The sequence below is a fragment of the Corvus moneduloides genome, chromosome 2 (genome assembly GCF_009650955.1).
Source record: "Corvus moneduloides isolate bCorMon1 chromosome 2, bCorMon1.pri, whole genome shotgun sequence".
Taxonomy (NCBI): domain Eukaryota; kingdom Metazoa; phylum Chordata; class Aves; order Passeriformes; family Corvidae; genus Corvus; species Corvus moneduloides.
This window is the reverse complement of record NC_045477.1, coordinates 35,781,096-35,799,838: the sequence shown is the minus strand read 5'-3', so window position 1 is coordinate 35,799,838 and position 18,743 is coordinate 35,781,096. Positions and strand designations below refer to the sequence as shown.

General features: G+C 41.0%; 1 protein-coding gene across 3 annotated transcripts in view; it reads left to right on the top strand.

Annotated features, from left to right (window-relative positions):
* The first annotated feature begins 235 nt into the window (after positions 1-235).
* ME3 (malic enzyme 3) overlaps positions 236-18,743 on the top strand; it is a 118,988-nt gene continuing 100,480 nt past the window's right edge. For 2 of the 3 annotated variants that reach the window (XM_032099110.1, XM_032099112.1), the window contains exon 1: positions 236-514. In XM_032099110.1, coding sequence (XP_031955001.1) covers positions 320-514 — 195 coding nt within the window. In that variant the 5' untranslated portion in view covers positions 236-319. Of the gene's footprint in view, positions 515-9,221; positions 9,274-18,743 lie in introns of those variants that run through there. The other variant, XM_032099111.1, reaches the window with a different exon arrangement.

Genomic DNA, 18,743 nt, shown 5'->3' with positions numbered 1-18,743 from the left:
GCGGGCCGCTGTCCCCGGCGGGGGCGGGCCCGGGCCGGTTCCCCCTCCCCTGCGCCGCCGGCTGATCCTTAACAGGTAACGGAGGGGCGGCCGCGGCGGGGTTGCGGCGGGATCTGCTTCCTGGGTTTCCTTTCGCTTCGGCGGGTGCACCGCGCCGGGCTCACCTGGGCAGGGCACGCCTGGGCCGGGCCGCGCCGGGCTCACCTGGGCAGGGCACGCCTGGGCCGGGCCGCGCCGGGCTCACCTGGGCAGGGCACGCCTGGGCCGGGCCGGGCCCGCCCAGCCCCGCCGGGCTCCCTCTCGCAGGACCAGCGGGACGATGGTGCCGGTGTGCGGCGGGGTCTGCGTCCGCCGCCTGCTGCGGATGGTGGGGGCCGGCCGGGGGCCGCTCCTGCTCGCCGTCACCCGGGTCCGCAGCTGCCAGGCAGGGAGCAGCACCCCGCCCGGCCCCGGCCGCGCCCTGGCCGTCAAGAAGCGAGGCTACGACATCACCAGGAACCCTCACCTCAACAAGGTGGGTACCTTTGGCGGGGGTGTTCCAGGGTCTTGCGCGGCCCGGGCCACGGGGAGGGCAGCGGGCGTGGGGAAGGGCCTGGATCGCAGGTGTCCCGGTTTGCGGGCGCCGTGGCAGTGTCACCCGTGACCGTCCCCAGGGAGCGGCTCCGCTCCCAAAGGGCTGAAATGCCGGGGAGGGGCAGCGGCCGCAGGTTTACCTGAACAGAGCACGGGATGTGTGATGGGTGTTCAGCTGCTGGCGCGGTTCCGCAGCCTCCTGTGGAGTCGGGCACCTGCCTCCCCTCTGACCGCTGTCCTGCTGCCGCAGTGACACTGAGAGAGTCTGGGCAGGGCAGAAGTGCCTTTGCCTGGGAACTGAAGCTGTTTGCTTGAAAGCACAAAAAATTGGTATGGAGAAAACACGGCTTCTCCTCAAAATCCAATGCCAAAACCTGGGTTGTTTTTATATATAAATAACGTGGGTTATATATATATATATGTATATATATATATATATATATATATATATATATATATGTATTGTTTGGCACATGTTGCAGTGAAACGGACCATTTACACCTTCATGTTAAAACAAGCATGTGTGGTTGTTCTTAAGTCTTCCTTTCAGAGCATATGCATAGCAGTGTGTGCTCCACTACCAAGGCAGCTTCTCGCTGGACTGAAGATGTATTTGTTCTCAATACTGTGGAAACATTAACAACACGGTTATAATAATAAAAATAAAAATTAATGATTTTGCTGAAAACTTCCTCCAAAGTCTACAAAGCATGTAAAGTGAGACCCCATAACTTAACTCTACACTGCTTGTCTATCCCTTTCCATCCTTTGAAGGGAAAAAAATAATCTGGGTGCCAATTTTGGGATCAAATATGTCAGACTCAAGAATAATGGGTTCTACTTTCTTGTATTAATGTTACTAGAAATAACTACAAGTGCATTAATTATCAAAAATGAGCAAATATTAAACATGGTATTGAAATTGATTGATTGGGCTGTGACTATTTGTCATATGCTTCATATGCAGTTATCCAGTACATGAGCCTCCTATGTTGTCTTCCAGACTGAAGACCCTTTGGATGACCACTTTTACTTTGTGTAGGGTGCTGTACATTGGGCTGCATCTTTTGGTACCATTTCAGCATCCACAGGGATGAATCCCAAAGGACCGAGGCATGCGATGACACTGGATATTACTGAATATGCAACATCTTTGTAGGCAGTCCGGTTTGAATCATTATACAGTGCCTGTCTGTAAGGCTGAAGAGAAGAGGGACTGCCAACTGTGTCATAAATAACAGCAATTTTTTCAGCATTAAGAGGTTTTGATGGGTGCTTCATGATAGTTACAAAGAGTGACATAGCTAATGTTTCTAGTTTTCTTGCATATATTGATTTGAACTGAAAAATTAATACTTTGACCTTTCCTCAGTGTAGTGCAATAATAAAACACAAACAGTTGAATCTATCACCTATTTTAAATAGGTCTGGCTGATGCAGAAGCAGATTTTGAAAGTCCTCTTTCATAATTTTCAGAACTGAGGTTTTTCTAAAGTGTTTTCCCACCTCACAGTGAAATAAACTATTTTTCTTGACATCTAAATGGAATTTTTGTCCATGTGGAGAGAAGGGTCGAAAACGGTTTCTGTTAGAGGAAAAATGTACTATAGTGTGCCATGTTTAATTGGCCATGGGAAGTCTCCCAGCTGGTCTCCAGCCTGGGTGTTTGCTGTTTGTTATGTTCCTCAGTCAGTGCAGACCTTACAGTCACTGATATAATCATCTGCAGAGCATCCAAGTGAAGACAGAGATGGCTAACATCTGTGGTAAGAGATATGGGTTGCCTGTGTATGCACCTAGGTAACCAGTCATTACTAAACACTCAACACCTCCTTCCAGACTTTTCTAAAGAGACTCCAGTTCCTCTGTGGCTCTTAACAGTTCGTCGTAGCCTCTGAAGACTTACCTGTGTTCAGCTGAAATGGTGTGTTTCAGGCAGTTCGTGTGTTGTCAGCATGGGATTGATAGCCCTTTGGTGTGCTGTGCTGCAGTGGGGTAAGTCCAAATCAGAGATCCCTAAATTTGGTAGGTTTTCAGCTGTTGTACTCTCCTCACATAGCAATTGCTGTTTACCCCTTTGGTAACTAAATGCGGGCAGGGGGTCATTGATGTTTTTCCGCAGCAGATTTCACTTTAATCTAAATTTTCAACTGATTGAAAGCAGCTCTGCAGGGAATATTCCTTACATCTCTCCAAGAACCTCTGAAAAATATTTTCAGAAGTGAGACTTCAGGCAACAAGTGTTTTGCTGCTTTAGTCAATACCCTGGCTGTTTTATAGCTTTTGGATGAAGTTAAGGCTGTCAGTCTAAAGCTGTGAAGTGTGTGGTATTTATTCAATGAAGAACACTGTCCCTTCAGCAGAATTGCAGACAGATTTACAGTCTGAGGTTATCTATCCAAGGCTTTGCTTGCTTAATAGGTTGAAGAAGAAGTAGACTCAAAATCTGCTGCTGACAGGTCCCCTGTAATATCCTAAATATTAGTAGAAATAAAAGCAGGCTGTCCTCTGAGAAGTTCCCCTGGTTTCCAAAGCTGCCTGAGAAGAAGAAGAAAAATAAATCCAAAAACTACTTACTGATTTATTAAATTTGCAGTTGTTTCTTTCCTTTGGTCTTTGCTTACTATGTACTACATTTGTTACTACTGCACAATTCAGATACTGTTCTTCCTTGTGTTGTGAAGTGTGACAGCCCATGTTTAATCCAAGGGTGGGACTTGGGAAACATCAGCATTCTTCTAACAGGTACTTGCAGTTTTAAAAGGCAATAGCAGTTGTTTTTAGTTGACTGAAGAGTCTCAGAAATAATAGGAGGGTGAAAAACTTGTCACATTTTTATGAAGTGCTTTATGAAGTAGTTCTTTTCCAGACTTTGAACGCTGCAAAATTAGAAAACCTAGAAGTGTTAGGAATGTCAGATAACCACAGAGCACAGGTAACAGTGTTCTGTGGTGATCCAATGAAAACTGGACTTGCTGAGAAATGAGTCTGTTCTACTCTGGGGCCTCAGCCTTGTGAAAAGCTAATTCGATGCTCAGACCCTGGGAGGAAAGATGGGACTTCCCTTACCCACTACCTTATTTATCAAAGCTGCCTTGTGTTTGGTGTGGTCAAGGCCATGTTGTGTTCCCTCTAACACTGCTGTCAGTTCTTAAGATTTATGCAGTTCTGCTCATCTCAGATGTGCCTCTCATGATTCCCAGTTTTTCCAGGGACTCCGTCATATGCCTTTTCTGTATTTTAACAAACAGGCTGAGCTGGACAATTTCCATTTTGACCACACTCCTTCAGGGACTCAAAAATCTTGTCATGTCCAAAATTGACTGTAACTTTGTAGATGACATCTGACTGGAAGGTTGATGACACTTCTTGCATTTTTCTGGAAGCCCTCTTTTGAGATAAATCATGCCTGCTTGGAGATCTGCCATCGCAAACAGATGCAGCACTGCAGGTCACAGTTTGTTTTCGGAGTGGCAGGATATTGCCCTATTTGAAGGGTTGAGATAATCCATTAAACTTTCCTGCAAGTGCAGCGCAGGGATCTGGCTTTGTGGTCTCTGAGTACATCTGGATAATACTCTCTACTCTTCTGATGTGCATGCATGCTCTCCATTGTTTTTCATGGAATGTCGTAATGAATTACCAAAAAAAAACCCAAAAAAACCAAAACCAAAAAACCAACCAACAAAACAAAATTACTAGTCTGGATCAGTAAGAATGAAACCTTAAAGAATTGCTGTAGGTTTCTGCAGCATTTTTGGAATGTACTGCTGTATACATTGATTAAAATGCAGAAAGGTTGTTTGTCCTTCAGCTTTGCAGGGATTGAAATTGAGCTAACTGAGGGTTCTTTGAATAGTGTCAGTAATTTGCCACTGCTGCTGAGAAACAAACTGTATGATCTTGCACACGGCTGCAATTGGCAGCTGTGGTGAAGCAGAGCTAAAATTAGGTGGATTTGTAAAATGATTGGATCTAAAGAAAATTAGTAATCAGCACAAGAGCAGTGTGTCTGAAATGGCAGGTGGCAAGATCAAATCGAGGCAGGATTCTGTTTTCAAAGTACTGAATCTCTCTAAATCCACAAGGTTGTGGATTTACAACTGGAGTTCTTCTTGCAGCTGGAGTTTTCACTTGGCTAGCTTTAGGTCTGGATAGACACGTAACTACTGGGTGATGCACAGGGCCTTAAGTGTGTGCCTTCCAGCATTTGTTAACTTGTCATCTGTTCGTGTTTTGCAAAGGAAGAGTATGAGGTGGACAGAGTTTAGAGGTTCCCCTCATATTTTTTCAGGAGCCCATAAGTATTTGAGCAAGTTTCAGGGGACAAATTTTAGACTGAACAAGTCAATTTAGGGAAAAGAAATACACTGGGAATTACTAACTGCACTAAAAAAACACCTGGCTTAGAAAGTCTCCACACTGAAAATGATGAAAGGATGGGAGAGTGCAGTGGAAGAGTATCCTATTAACCTGTATTATTTACTCTTCCTAAGGCTTGTGGCTGCTGCTGGAGACAGGATGCTCATGTACATGAACTGACCTCATGGTACTATTGTGTTTCTAGAGATATCAAATAAGACACTTTCATGGCCAAACCCTGCAGTTTTAGACCCAAGTGAAACTATAGCTGAGAGAAGGCTTTTTGTCAAATCAGGTTCTAAATACTCTAGAGTTGAAATGTGAGTGAGCTAGAGCACTGTGCATTGGGATGATCCTTCAATGGTGCCCAGAACAGAGAGGCTCTTTTCATGTTAGCACTTCATTAGTCAAGCCAAGGTGTATGTATCCCCCATGACTTCAATGGAAACAAATTTCAAGGAGATGAGCTTTGGCCAAATATTTTGGCAAATGTGATGGTGTTCTGGAAATATGATTGCTCAGATTTGTTTTGGCCATCATCCTGACATGTGAACTTTCATTTTTGTTTGCTTGGTGTTAGTGTCAATCATATATTTTTCTGAGTCCAAACTGTCTTTTGGCAAGGACATTTCCAGTTCCTCTCCCTTGTCATAGCCAAACCAGGAGACCATCTGCCTTCCTGTCTGTCTGCATAACCTCTTGCCAACACTGTTGCTCTCCCCTTTGGGATGCTACTAATGCTTTGGGAGTAGACCTCCCATGGAAAAGCTTGGAAGTGCATAGGATGTCTGTTGCTGTGAGGGTAAGATGCAGACCCTGCCTCTGTGCTGTACTAGCCCAGCAATATATTGGTTCTTGTTTTCCCTTTCGCCCTTATAAATGTGATTGAGAAGTCTTGGAAGCATTGGTTGGACAGCTTTTATAAGTGCTGAGTTTATGCTTGCACTCAGTATAAGATTTTAATAAAAATAAATTGGTTTTGGAACAAAATGCTTCTTTCTGTTTTCTGAAAATGTTGTAAAAATACCATTAGAATTGCCTTTAAGTTGAGGAAATTCATCAGTTTGGCAGCTGCTTATGTTGCTTTCTTTTTATCATGCCCTTTCTTTTGGAGAAGACTTAATCCTTACATCAGGCATGTGGCTCTGGTTTCATAGGATGGACTAAGCTTTTCTGGCACTTGAATAAAATTTGCACATAGGTAACACAAACTCATTGGTGAAGAGTGTGAAAATTGGTATTGTTGCAGTTAGAATGGATTTAGTGCTGAATATTACAGCTTGTTCACATTTCTATTCCTATCTAGTAAAATGTGGGGTAAACTACTAGTTGATTACTTTGGAACCACTGTAGATGTTGGCAGGAAGACTGAGCATGTTATCTGTGGGGTAAACGGTCTGTACCCCACTGACCTTGGCAGACTCCAAGCTTTGCCCCACGTAAGTAGCACGACGTGACATCACTGATGTTAGAGACTGTGCACTGGTCTGCGTTGAGATGAGTCATTTGTGCTCCTCAGAATTAGTGATGATTCAGCTGGAGGTGCTGAAAAGCACTGCTGAACCCCAAGATGAAGTGAAGAGCTATAGTCTGTGGCTCAGTTTTGATTTCAGATGGATTGGACATGCAGTAAGGTACCTGCTAGAGATGGGGCTGGCAGCTCTGTAGTGCTGTGTGGCAGATTGTGACCCCTGAATTTTTGGTTATGGTGTGTTAGATCTGGCATTTGCTAAACAAAACTGGACCTAGAGCTAATTCTGTTTGACTTGATTTTGGATTAAGAGAATGTAAATTGAATTGCTCTTTAGCTTCTGCAGCAGCCACACCCAGAAGAACACGCTGGTCAGCTGTTACTGACCTTCATTCAGAGCTGAGAAAGGAAAGGTTGTTCTTTAATGAATAACTGTTCTCTCTTGGTACCCCTTGCTGAAGGTGGGACAGTTATGAGTTTTTGTAGTATTTAGGCTCCTCCAGGGCTTTGCGATAGTTTTCTTTCTCTGACTTGCTCTAAATGATGCTGATCTACCTTCCTGCCCCACCTCACTTGCCTGGCTGATGGGAGATACTGTGCAAACATACCTTTTGACAGCTCTCCTGTACTTTAGGTGTTTTCTTCATTCTTCACTTCAAAGAGAGCCTCTGCCACCACGTGCCCCTATACAGGCAGCAGTCTGGCATTTCTAGCACTGAGCCCCTTGCAGAGTTTGGGCCTCGAGCTTGATAGGAGAGCTGCCAATGCACATGCCTGCAGTAGCTGAAAGCTGGATGCTGCCCTGCACAGGAGAAGCCTTGCCTGTACCTCTCTCTGATTAAATGACATGTAGTTCTATAGATTGTCCAATTTTGTTGGGTTTTTTTTTGTTTGTTGGCTTGGGTTTTGCTTTGTCTCTTTCTTTTCCTCTGTTACTTATTTTTCTGTCTTTTTCTCACTGACATACAGACCTGCTACCAAACCTTGAACAGCCTACTGTAGCGCTCACCCAAGTAAATTCTTTTGGGACAGACTTAGCTTTAGAGCTGTTGTGAGCAGGTCAGACAGGCCTTGGTGCTTGGGAGAGAATAAACACTGTTGAAATTCTCTCTCTTTCAACAGAAGGCTTAGCACAACAGCAAACTTGACTACTTTCAGTTTATAGTGTGCTCTAGTGGAGATGATGGGCATGTTTTTAATTTTTTAACCTTCTGTTTGAGGCCCAGGGGTGACACTTGCTATCTATCTCCCCAGACAATGTGACATTTTGATAAATGACTTCCGTATTGTCACCCTAATACAATATCATTCTTCTAAAAATGTTTTAAATGGCAAAGCTTTTTATAGTTCTGCAGCTGCCAAACACAAAACTAAGACAGGAATTGAGCAGACTATGTTTCTGACAAAGAAAATAAGGCCAATGCAAAAGTTCTCTGCATATCAACATTTTCTACTTTGCAGCTCTCGGTTGCACATGTAACCTTTTTCAACATGTGGAACCACAGAACTGAAACAGATTTTCAGAAAATGTCTCTGTTTTATATATAAAAAAAGATTAGCTCCACACCTTAGAGAATTCTGTATGTCTATCTTAAAAAGTGGTACATCTGTTTTATAGTAGGTCCATATGGATTAGCTGTGTTCAGCCTCATAAAACATGTAGTTAAGACTTTATTGTGTTTCTAAAGATTGGAAGAAATTGGTTATTTCAAAAACAACAGTGTTATGTTCTCCTGGACAAGATGTCTTGAACTTTTTCTCTTTGGCTGGGCTAATAGATTTGTCACTTTGCCTAGTGTTAAATTCATTATGGAAACTTAAATTCTGTTTAATCTTCATTTGAGTGGTTTGATATTAAACCTGCAGGTGATTTTAGCTGTGATTATTTGCAAGCGAGAGAATGGATTAAACTGCCAAATCCTGTCATTTTTTAAAGTGTCCAGATTACTAAGGGTTTCTGTTGTCTAAGATGGTCTAAGTGTGTAAGCAGGGAGCAAGAGATAATCTGTTTTATTGTGCCAAAAGATTTGGGGGGGAGGAGGTGGGGGGGGAGAAGGGGAGAAGTCAGTTCAGGGATTTTCATGTTCATAGCCCTTCTTTTATCAACTCAGTTTTTCTTATCCCCAGCTAGATTAGTTGGTCCAACAAACAAACAAAGAAATCCAACAAGGAATCCCAAACACATTCCCCCCCCCGCCACCCACCCCGCCCCAAGCCAGAAACTTCTCCCTTTTAGCCATTTCCTACCTCATGGGGAATTAGATGTCTTCATGTTGTCATTTGTGTCTGTAGCTAATTTCTGTGATAAAACAATTGCCTCTGTAAATTAGGTTCCTTGATCAAAATTATCGCAAGGTCAAGACCCTTCTTTCCCTCAATACTGTATGAAGGTTTCTAGGTCTAGCCATAAAATGAGAAAAGTAACAAAAATTATTTGCTGCAGTGCTCAATCTGACTACTGGGGAAGGAAAAAAATCTAAAAATTGTATCTCCTGTTTTTTTAGATTTTATTTTTTTATGACAGAACCTCTTTAAAATTTAGCGAAAGACTGCTGCAAGAGAAAGTCATTTGCAGTAGTGCAGTGTGCATAAAGTCTGAATTCCAGCAGACACTACTCTTAGGGAAAAGTGTTGTGCAATGGTTGCAGAAGTGTGAAAGACACTTGTACTTAAACAGTCTAGCAGTTTGGGTGTTTTCCGGGCAAGACACACAGAGTTTGTGGGGGAGGATCCCAAAGTACTTGAAGTGATGAGGATATTGGGAAGAAGAATTGAAAACTTCTCTTTTCCCCTAGTGCCCGGCAGATACATTGGCTTGATGTGTGAAAGCCATGAAAAGCAATGATAGATGTGACCACGTGCTCCAGGTAGGTGACTCTAAAGAAAACTTTTCAAGTGGAATTTACTGCTGGTCTTAATGTAGAGAGGCTTGTTCTGCAGTTTCTGCTACTTTATAGTCACTAGTGGATTGGCTGCCATTGGTGTCTCACGAGCTTGTCCAGTAAATTACACAGAAATAGTTGTTCAAAGGTTAAGGTAAAATAAAAGAATTTTTTTTGTCTCAAGTTGTGAGGATTTTCAGTGCACATACCGCTGTGACTTGTTGCTCATTTGCACACATGCAGCAGATTCCTCTTAGGTTTGGTAACTTGCCCAGGTTGTGATGTGCAGCAGTATTTATTTGAAGGAGATGTGGAACATGCCTTTCACTCCATGTGCTGATGCCAGCAGCTTTTACTGGCTTATGTCTAGGGGGAAAAAAATGCTTGCAACAGCACAGAGCCCTGCCTGAGCATTGCTCTTTGGTTTCTAAGGGGCAGCATAGGCTTAAGTCATTGGAAGGTTTCTGTTAACTCTAGTCAACTTTAGATTGAGCCTTTTTTTCAATTTAGGAGTAAGCAGCTGCACCATTCAAGATACAAGGTCATTTTCATGACAAAATGTTAAGGTTAAAGGTAGTCTAGTGTGAAATTTCATCATCTTGCTCTCTTAATAAATGGTAATTAAAATGAAAGCGTATGTGAAAAATTGTGCTTACTGATTATTTAAGCCAAGGTCTCAAAGCAAAAATGGAATTTATCAATAATATCAATTTCTACTGATAGAGAATCCCCTGAAGGCTCCAGCTGCTTCCAAAGTTGTGTGTCCCAAAAAGCAAAAGTACTTGTTAGTACTCTCTATTTTATTGTTGTGTGCCTAAATGCATTCATCTTCCATAAGAGCTTTGGAGTGACCCACTCAGTGATGCCTTTCCAAAGCCAGAAGTTGTCCTCTGGCGTTTAGGCAAGAAGATCTGGACTTCTTCACAAGAGCTGCTGGAAGAAAAACAACAGCACTAAGTGAGATGCCTAGAAGAGCTTGAAGCTGCCCTGCAGAGTTCTTGTAGCTTAATAAAATTTACGAAAGTGCCTTTGAACTGTGACCTTCCAAATGTCCGCTGGTCAAGGGTAATGGGGTGGGTTTATGAAAGCAGAATGACTCATGCTTGCTGAAACTGGGCCACTCTCCCTAGAGGCAAGTAATTGTTTTGTATTTAGCATGTTAACTGTATTTGGAGTTATGAGATAACAAAGTAATTTCTCATATAAATAGAAAAAAGTGATGGGAAGGCGCTGGAAAGCAGCAGCAAGGCTCTGGCTGCTGCTGTAAAATGGTTTTGGCGTTGGCCACTTTTAAAAAGCTCATTACATTTTAAAGATAAGCTTTAATGGAATTGGCAGTGAGAGTGCAACTGTAACCAGATCTTGTTGTTTTGTACAAGTGCCTTTCAGGTTTCTCTGCAAGGTCGAATGTCTATTGACTGGCAGCTGGACTGTTTTCCTTGTAGGAATGTAACTGGTATTTGATGGAGTTGCAAAATGAGTTTCCCACTGAAGCCAAATATAAAAGAGTATGAGAGTCCAGCAGTTTCACTTCCTGAAAAGCTGGAAACCCTTGTAGCATTTATTAGGATTTCCTGCAGGGAAAGAGGGATATTAATCTTGTTTGACTTACGGAATCATAATATTTGTGCTGCAATTTGTAACACAGAGCAAGAAGTTTTCAATTAATATTTCCTGAGAAATAGCAAATTCAGTGAAGTAGATGCTTTTAACTTTTTGGGTTTTGTTTTTTGTCAGAGAAGAACTATAACATCTCACAGGACCTTAAATATTGCACTGTGTTGGAGCAGGGAAGAGCACTGGTGAACGTGGCTACAGATCTGCTAGGACACAGTGAACAGCTGGAACTGTTCTCGAGTCTTTCTCAATGTCTTTGATTGGCATCATCATAATGTAATCTCTGAACTGCAGTATTGTATCAAGTGTGCTTGCAGGAGTCATAAACTTGTTGATAAAAGAGTCGCCTTGTCAGTTCATCACTGGTTTTAATTTTCCTAGTGCTGGAAAATTTTTCTCAAGCTCTGAGCTGATTGCAGTCAACCCTGATTTGGCCCAAACCAAATTGGCTTGAAGTCCTGTGAGTCTCTTTTCTTTCAGATTTGTAGTAATTTTATACTTTGGAAAGTGCTTTATGTCTCTTGCAAAGTGGCTTCAGCCTTTACTTTGGGGCAGCATTGCATTTTCCTATCCAGGCAGAAGAATGCTGCTAGGAGAGGTGAGGCTGAGGGCTTGAGCTGAGGAGCTGCAAGTATGTGAGAGTTTCCAGATCTGTGGTGAGCATGGTGACTGGACCATCTGGACAAACTTTGTGCATTGTAGATATTCCTCATCTCCACTCTGGATGAGATGGGCCATATATCTGGGTCTTCTAGGCATCCAGCATCTCCTTTGCATATAGTCTGTGCATATGCAGAGGCTGATCATATTTGGGATGCATTGGATTTACTGTCCTCTTGCAGACTAACTCATCATGTGAGACTGAAGCTCTGAGCCAGCTCCTGGACTTTCAGAAATCACAGGGCAACAGCCAAAATCCTTATAATTTTCCCCAGTAGAAAATCCAGGTAGAAACAGAGGGAATGCCTTGAGATACCTGTACGTGAGAGAGTAGATCTCAGAGCTTATTATTTAGGAAGAGCATCTCTATACATGTTTGTTAATCCACCTGACAAATGAGAGGTGAAGGAAATTATACTAGAACTTGTAAAGGTACTTCTTTATTGCTCTGCAAATTAAGAAGCATCTTAATTAGCTAGAATGCATCACTTATGTAGAATTTTCTCCAACTTGAGCCTAAAATGGAGTCACGGATTAATTTTTCAATCCAGTGGGGCTGTGGTTAGAGACATAATCCTCAGTTGTGGTTTCCAGATTGTGGCAAAATATAGGAACTATTGAATTTGAACATCAAGACTTGGAAAAAAAAAAAGAAAAGAAAACAATGTGACTGAGAGAAATATTTGTGGCTTATTTCTTATTCCTGATTCTTGGGTCTTTTAAGGCATGTATCATTCAGTTTCTGCTTTTTGTTAATAAGATTCATTCAGGCTTTTGGATCCCTAACACACTGCTGCATTACATCAAACACTTTTGAACTCTGTTCCATTTCTTATCAGTTATGGAGGGCAGTTTCTGAATCACTGATATGCATTCAAGAAAGGATAGTGCAGTCATGGGGCATCATGTTGTCATAATTTACATTTAGTTTTGGAGTACTTCAGTAGGGAGCTGCATTTAGCTTGCCCAAGGTAACATGGGACATTTGTAAGTGAACATGAGTCTCTCTGAATGAATTCCCTCACCATTCAGCCAGCCAGCAAACCTGTTTGCCCAGTTGTCTTATTGTAACATCTCTTATCTGTATCAAAATTGATCTCTACCGCAGCCTGTTAGAAACACATGTGATGTATCAAGTGCTGTATCCCATACATGCCTTCAAATATGCATTGTATAAAATGAAAAACATTTTGTGAAATATTTCCCAAAAGCTGTGCACAAAGGAATTGAGTGCTAATACACAGCTGTTATAGGAGGTTATTTCAATTGTTTACCAGAGCCCACTTCCTTTTTTTTTTTAATTTAGCCACTTGAAATTTCTGGGTTCACTGTGTAACAGTTCAAAACTTTGAGTCACAGTGTGTATAAGTTACAGATGCCAATACCTGTGAACTTGAGGTTATTACCTTGTCTGCATAACTAAAATAATAATTCTAAGAGAAAAGCAAAATAGAGTAAATACTTACACTTAAAACTCATGGGCTAGAGATCTGGGTGTGATGTGTGGTCCCCCTGTGACTACTGCTCAAGTATTTGATGGGACAGATGTAACAACCAGTGATTTCTTAGAAATCAAGAGATTATTGGCCTTTCTTTTCTCTCATTTTATTTAATCACACTTTCCAGCAAATGTCTAGGACTAGATCCAAAGCAGATTGAATTTTATGGGAAGCAAATAAGTATTTACAGCCCTTTGCAGTGAGGTTATAATCTTACTGGCTTCACATTGTTTAAGAAAGTGCTTTGCTGAACTAGGACATAGGTTTTTGATTTAGTATCCCTCTGCTGTAAGACTCCGGGTGTCTTCTGGCTAACGCCTATCTGAGGAGTGGATTTATAGGAGCACAGCTGGGCTGTAAACAAATGGTGATGCACTTTGCTCTGGATTCAGAGGGAAGAGAAGCAAAACTACAAAACAATAATCCATCTGTATTATTGAGTACCAGGCAGAAGAAAATCAACTGCAAAACTGAAAGGAACTTGCAGGATTAGCTTCAGACATCTTATGATGTCTCCAGCTGGCGTTTGCTTTATTAAATAAATGAGAAATAAAACACAGTCACTTTTAAATGTATAAATTTGCTCTCAGCTGAGGTTGCATGGCATTTGTTCACTGAATGGTTTTCTTTCTTTAATTTGAAAAAGGAAAAGCAGAAGTGTAGTGGATGCATGGAAGGAAAAATCCTGAAGCAGTATGACAGACCCTTTTACTAGCAGTGGGTTTAGATTCTGCATTCTCTAATGCTAGTGTAGGAGTTTGACCTGTCTTTCCCATGTGCTATGCAGTTAACTGAGCAGTAAGATTAAAGTATGATTGATAAAATAAACACATTAAGAGTGTTTGGAGCCAGGATCTGCCTCCAAGGCATGGAGAGCAAACCTTTCTAAACCATTGTCCCCAAATAGATATTAAATTTTGTTTCACTTTGTGTTGGTGTGAAAGAACATACTCTGAGACATCGGCTATTTTGGTTCAGAAATCCCATATCCCAGTTCTCTTGTTCCTAGGTTTGGAAAAGTTAGGGAAAACAAAGCAAAGTGTAGCAGTAACAAAGATCATAATGAGGATTGCCTGTAAAGTATGATGAAAGGAATAAAAGCCATAGTCATGGCAAACTTGGGCCCTCTTCTATTTACCAGCCACTTTGCAAGCCAAAAGTCAATGTATTTCCTGAAAAGAAAACAGATTGGTAATGTTATGGAAATGGTTGGGGTTTGATTCTGCAGATCCTTAGATACAGTTGGTTAGAGTCAGGAAGTGGAATCTTACCTTCTTGATCCTCCTAGAAAGACTTATACCAGGTAGTAGGTTCAGGATTATGCACAGATTCTGAGATGAGAAAATTCAGTGGTAGAAAGATTGGGGAATAATATGAATGTGGATGACTAAGTCTGTGCAAACAATACTCCAAGGCATAGATTTTCAGTGAGGACAAAAATAAACCCAGAATGTTTGCTTATTGCTGAGTCTTAGCAATGTTGTTCCAACATAAACATAGTTTAGAAGTTGTTGGCTTTAGGAAAAAAAAATTTTTTTTAATGTCTCTTAAGTTATTTAGGTAACCTCAAGTTTTGCTGAACTGCTTTATTTTGTCTGGGGAGAAAACAGCTTGTAGAAGCATCAGGGCAACTTTTATGCAGAAAGTTTGACTGAGGCCAGCATAATGCAGTAGAGATTCTGTACATTTGCATGTAATAGGAAGTGACTTTAAAAATGTGCAACTGCAGGGGCATCCCTCTGCACTCAACATGACGTTCTAGTCAGCAGTGAGATGGTGATAGATACAAAATACTCCCAAGAGTATAGTATTTGAACAACTTACATATAGTGTGGATGCTCATCAAAGTAGAACTTTACATTAAATTTGTCTGAAACTGCACTTTTTTCCCCCCATAAGCAAGCACATGCGTGTGCTTAGACCATGGTTTTTGGCAGAATCTGGCCTCTTTATTCTGAGTCCTGGTTCACTCCTGCTGTTCTCTGAAATCCTCTTCTGATTGTCACGCAGGAAGAGGCATTGCTGCTGCCATCTGCAGTGCATCAGCATCTACATCATACTAAAACCACACTGACCTCTCAGCATATGGTGACTTTTAAAGAATGTTCAAAGGCATATCCTTATCTTATGTCAAACAGGGAAATTAAGAGACTGAATGTGTTTTGTCATGTTACCAATTTGTTAGGTGAGCATCAGCTTCAGTTTGTGTGTTCTGTGGTCTACAAATTATGTTTTCTACTTTGTGTTAATCCATATTTTCTGCTCCTGTATTTTACAACTAAAAACACTTCTCTGAAGCAGTAACAGCTTTGAATAATATCTTGTAGATGTATTTGCACAAGCAGTCTCTTTTGGATCTCTTCTTTTATTAATATTGGATGTAGATCATTAATAGAAATGCTTTGGAAATGCAGGCATAACTTCAAATCTGAAGCTGCTTTCTGTGGAGAATCTGTAACACTTTTGAGAAAAGTGTGAAACATTTCATGCTGTTAATACAACCTTATTTTGAATATGATGTGTCAGAAAACAATTTTAACATAACTGAGGGGATTTTATCATCAGGAGTACTAGATAAGGAGATGAGAAACAAAATCTCTGCCCTCTAATAAAAGGAAGAGTGATAACAAAAGTGATTTGATGTTTTGCCTGTGTCTATACTGTATTTGGGCTACTTTGGAAGAGCCCAGATCCTAGTTCTATCTGTCCATTTGTCTTGGTAAGCAACCCAGCTTCATCTTGTTCATGAAACTGAAACTCTTGTGCAAACCTCTTCAGGAAGAAGCATGTGTGGTCCTGTCTGTTGGCATCAGGTCGCTGAAAAATGGATGAGAGAGGGCGTATCTGAGCCTCCCTGTGATCTGCTGCCCCACAGGAGATAGGCATATGCTCGAGTGTACTGTAAAGCACAGACTGTACTTGAGACCTTTAGTTGTAGCAGCCTGATCATCTTGGTAGTGTCCCATGGAGGGTTTTTGAAGGTGAACTGGATGGGCAAGCAGTAAAACAGGCCCTGAGCTTGGCTTTTTGAAAGACATAGTAGAAGTAAGTGATGTTCCTGTTTCTGAAATCTTGTATAAAATATATTTGTTTCCAGTCAGTTTACTTTTTTGCATCTTTAAGCAAAAATAATCCTCTCAAAATGTCTAAAAAAACCCTGCTTCTGTACAGTGGGGAGGGAAGGGAGTGAAGTCTACATAGCACAGTTTATAGGTATAAAGTACTGTATAGCTGCAGCGCAGTGCACTTTGCCTCCTCATTCTGTGTCAGTAGCTCTCTGAGTTTGCAGCACATTAGCACAGACATAGGTATCTTGTGCCACCCTGAAGTCAAGGAGATGATAATTTTTTTAAACTTTATGAGTATGTCTCAGGAAAGCAAAGATAAAATTAATACATACGCCTCTCTCTTGCCCTTTGAGGACTTAAACACATGGTGAGAATTGACAGTCAAGTTTAAGGTTTGCAAGATTTTCTCTTCTTCTGCAAACATGATCAGCTACCAAGGGAAGAATAGGAAAACTATTTTTTCGATCTGGATGCTTTTTGCCACAAATAAATTCATTCACTGGATGTAAGCATATGATTAATTGCCCACAGTTGGACTGAGCCTTCTGATACATCTAGAAAGACTTCAGGAAAACACCTGATTTAAAATTGAAATTAGGATTTTTCCCTTAGAAATACCTCTTTTTCTTCACTGTGTTTCATCAGACATCAGGTTTTGGTGATACAGTGTTGAAAGAGGTGTACTATTTTGAAGGGCAGGTACTGCAGATAAGCTCTTGGGGAAATGGTGGCATAAGCTTTTTGAAAGTGATTGGATGTTTCTGTGTGTGTGAGATCCAGAAAGGTTGCAGCTTCACCTCTACAATCAAAATCAAATGTGATGTATTATCCTTCTCAACATCCAGTAATCTGCCAGTTCTCAACAATGTTACGATCACTAGCAGACTCCTTTGGACTACTAATTGATCAGGACATCCTGATGCTACTTTAAAACCACCTTGGGCTTCTTTGCCATCTGAGCTAGTTTCAATGACATAATTAAATATTTGCATTTATAATCTAAATACAGTTTCTTAATGCAGGCTTTATAGCTCAAGCTCATCACTATCTCATGGGAACACGTCAGTCAACGCTTTCTGTGAATTAGTCTGCTTTCAGTTTTGTGTTGTATTGGATTCCTGCTGATGTAAAAACTCTAGAAACCCCAAATGACATACATCAGATGTAGGTAGTGTCTGTGTTAACATATTAAACATACACAAAACCATTCTTTGCAACCGAGGCCAGCTGCAAGATCTGCATGCATACTACTAAAGCTTTAATCTTTGTAACAGTGGGTCTTTATAACTGGGTGTGCTGTGTGAGCCATTGTAATTCCCAAATGGCCGGTCCAGGAATCGCTGGTCCTGTAAATAGGACTGACTGCTGCAGAGGTTTTGCATCTCCTGTTGTTGGGAAACACCATGAGTTTGCAGGTAAAATGCAGGATTGGTAATGACAGCTTTCAATGTACAGCAGCTGCTATGTATTTAATTATTGTCCTACACTTGTTTTAATATAATTTGTTATGCAAGTGCAATTCTACTTTTGATATTAATAATACTACAATTTAGTTTTTATTACCAGTTTTCTTTAAATCTCATAATACAAACTAGGATGTAGTTTAGTCTTTCATTTTTATAGCTAGGGAGACTTTTCATTGATGCTGTTGTGTTGTTTTGTTTTAAGGGGTGGGTGTTGTGTTTGTTTGGTTTGGTTTGCTGGGTTTCTTTTTCTTTCCACATCAGTGATGATCCCAGGTTTTCATTTCTTTTGTTCCATTCTTTCTACTTAGAGACTGATGTATGTGTCCCCATGTGAAGAACTTCTGGATAGAAGTAGAATTTCTTTTAGAAACAGAATTTAGATCTAATTCTAGTCTTTAAATGCAAAATATGCAAAGCACTTCATGTTGCCTTACTCTTCTTGATGATGTACGTCAGTTGTGATGTTATTTCTGTTTATTAGCTTTGGAATAAGGTATGAAAATTTTGAATTGTGTAAGTGACATCATCTTGCTTTAGTAAGATTACAAAGCTGTGGCTAAAGGCTTGGAATATGGAAAAGGACACTGGTACCTTAGAGTGTCAGTGCAGCTCTTCTTGCCCAGACCTCTCTGCCTGCACCTTTTCAGTGTGAATCCAGTGTGGTCTGTAGGACAGCTGCTTGTGGATTTTCGTGCTAGTCCACAGCAGAGTAAAAGACCTCTTGTGCAGAAAACAGCGATTTTCCACCCACATTTTTAAGAAATTCTTTGAAAATTATATTTCTTGTGGGCTTCCTCAGGGTTGGTGAATCATGAAGCATTAAACCCACAAATTATAGCTTGGTTAAGTGGTCTAGAGTAAATAAAAATTTCCAGTATTTGAAGAAGAATTTGTGACCCTGAAAGCTTGTCCATTACTTTTTTATCCTTGACTGTGTTGCATAGCCAAGATAAATGGCAATGATGGACGTATTCTAGGAGCTCATAATTCTGAGACTGAGTATGGCAATGCTTATGGTTAGTGCAGAATGGTTAATGCATTTACCTGGCATTTCTAATTAGAAGGCTTTTCGTTGCCCCAGGATGGTATTTTTCTCTTGGACTAATTTTTCATTATGATAATTAGTATGAAAGCTGGGAAAGAAA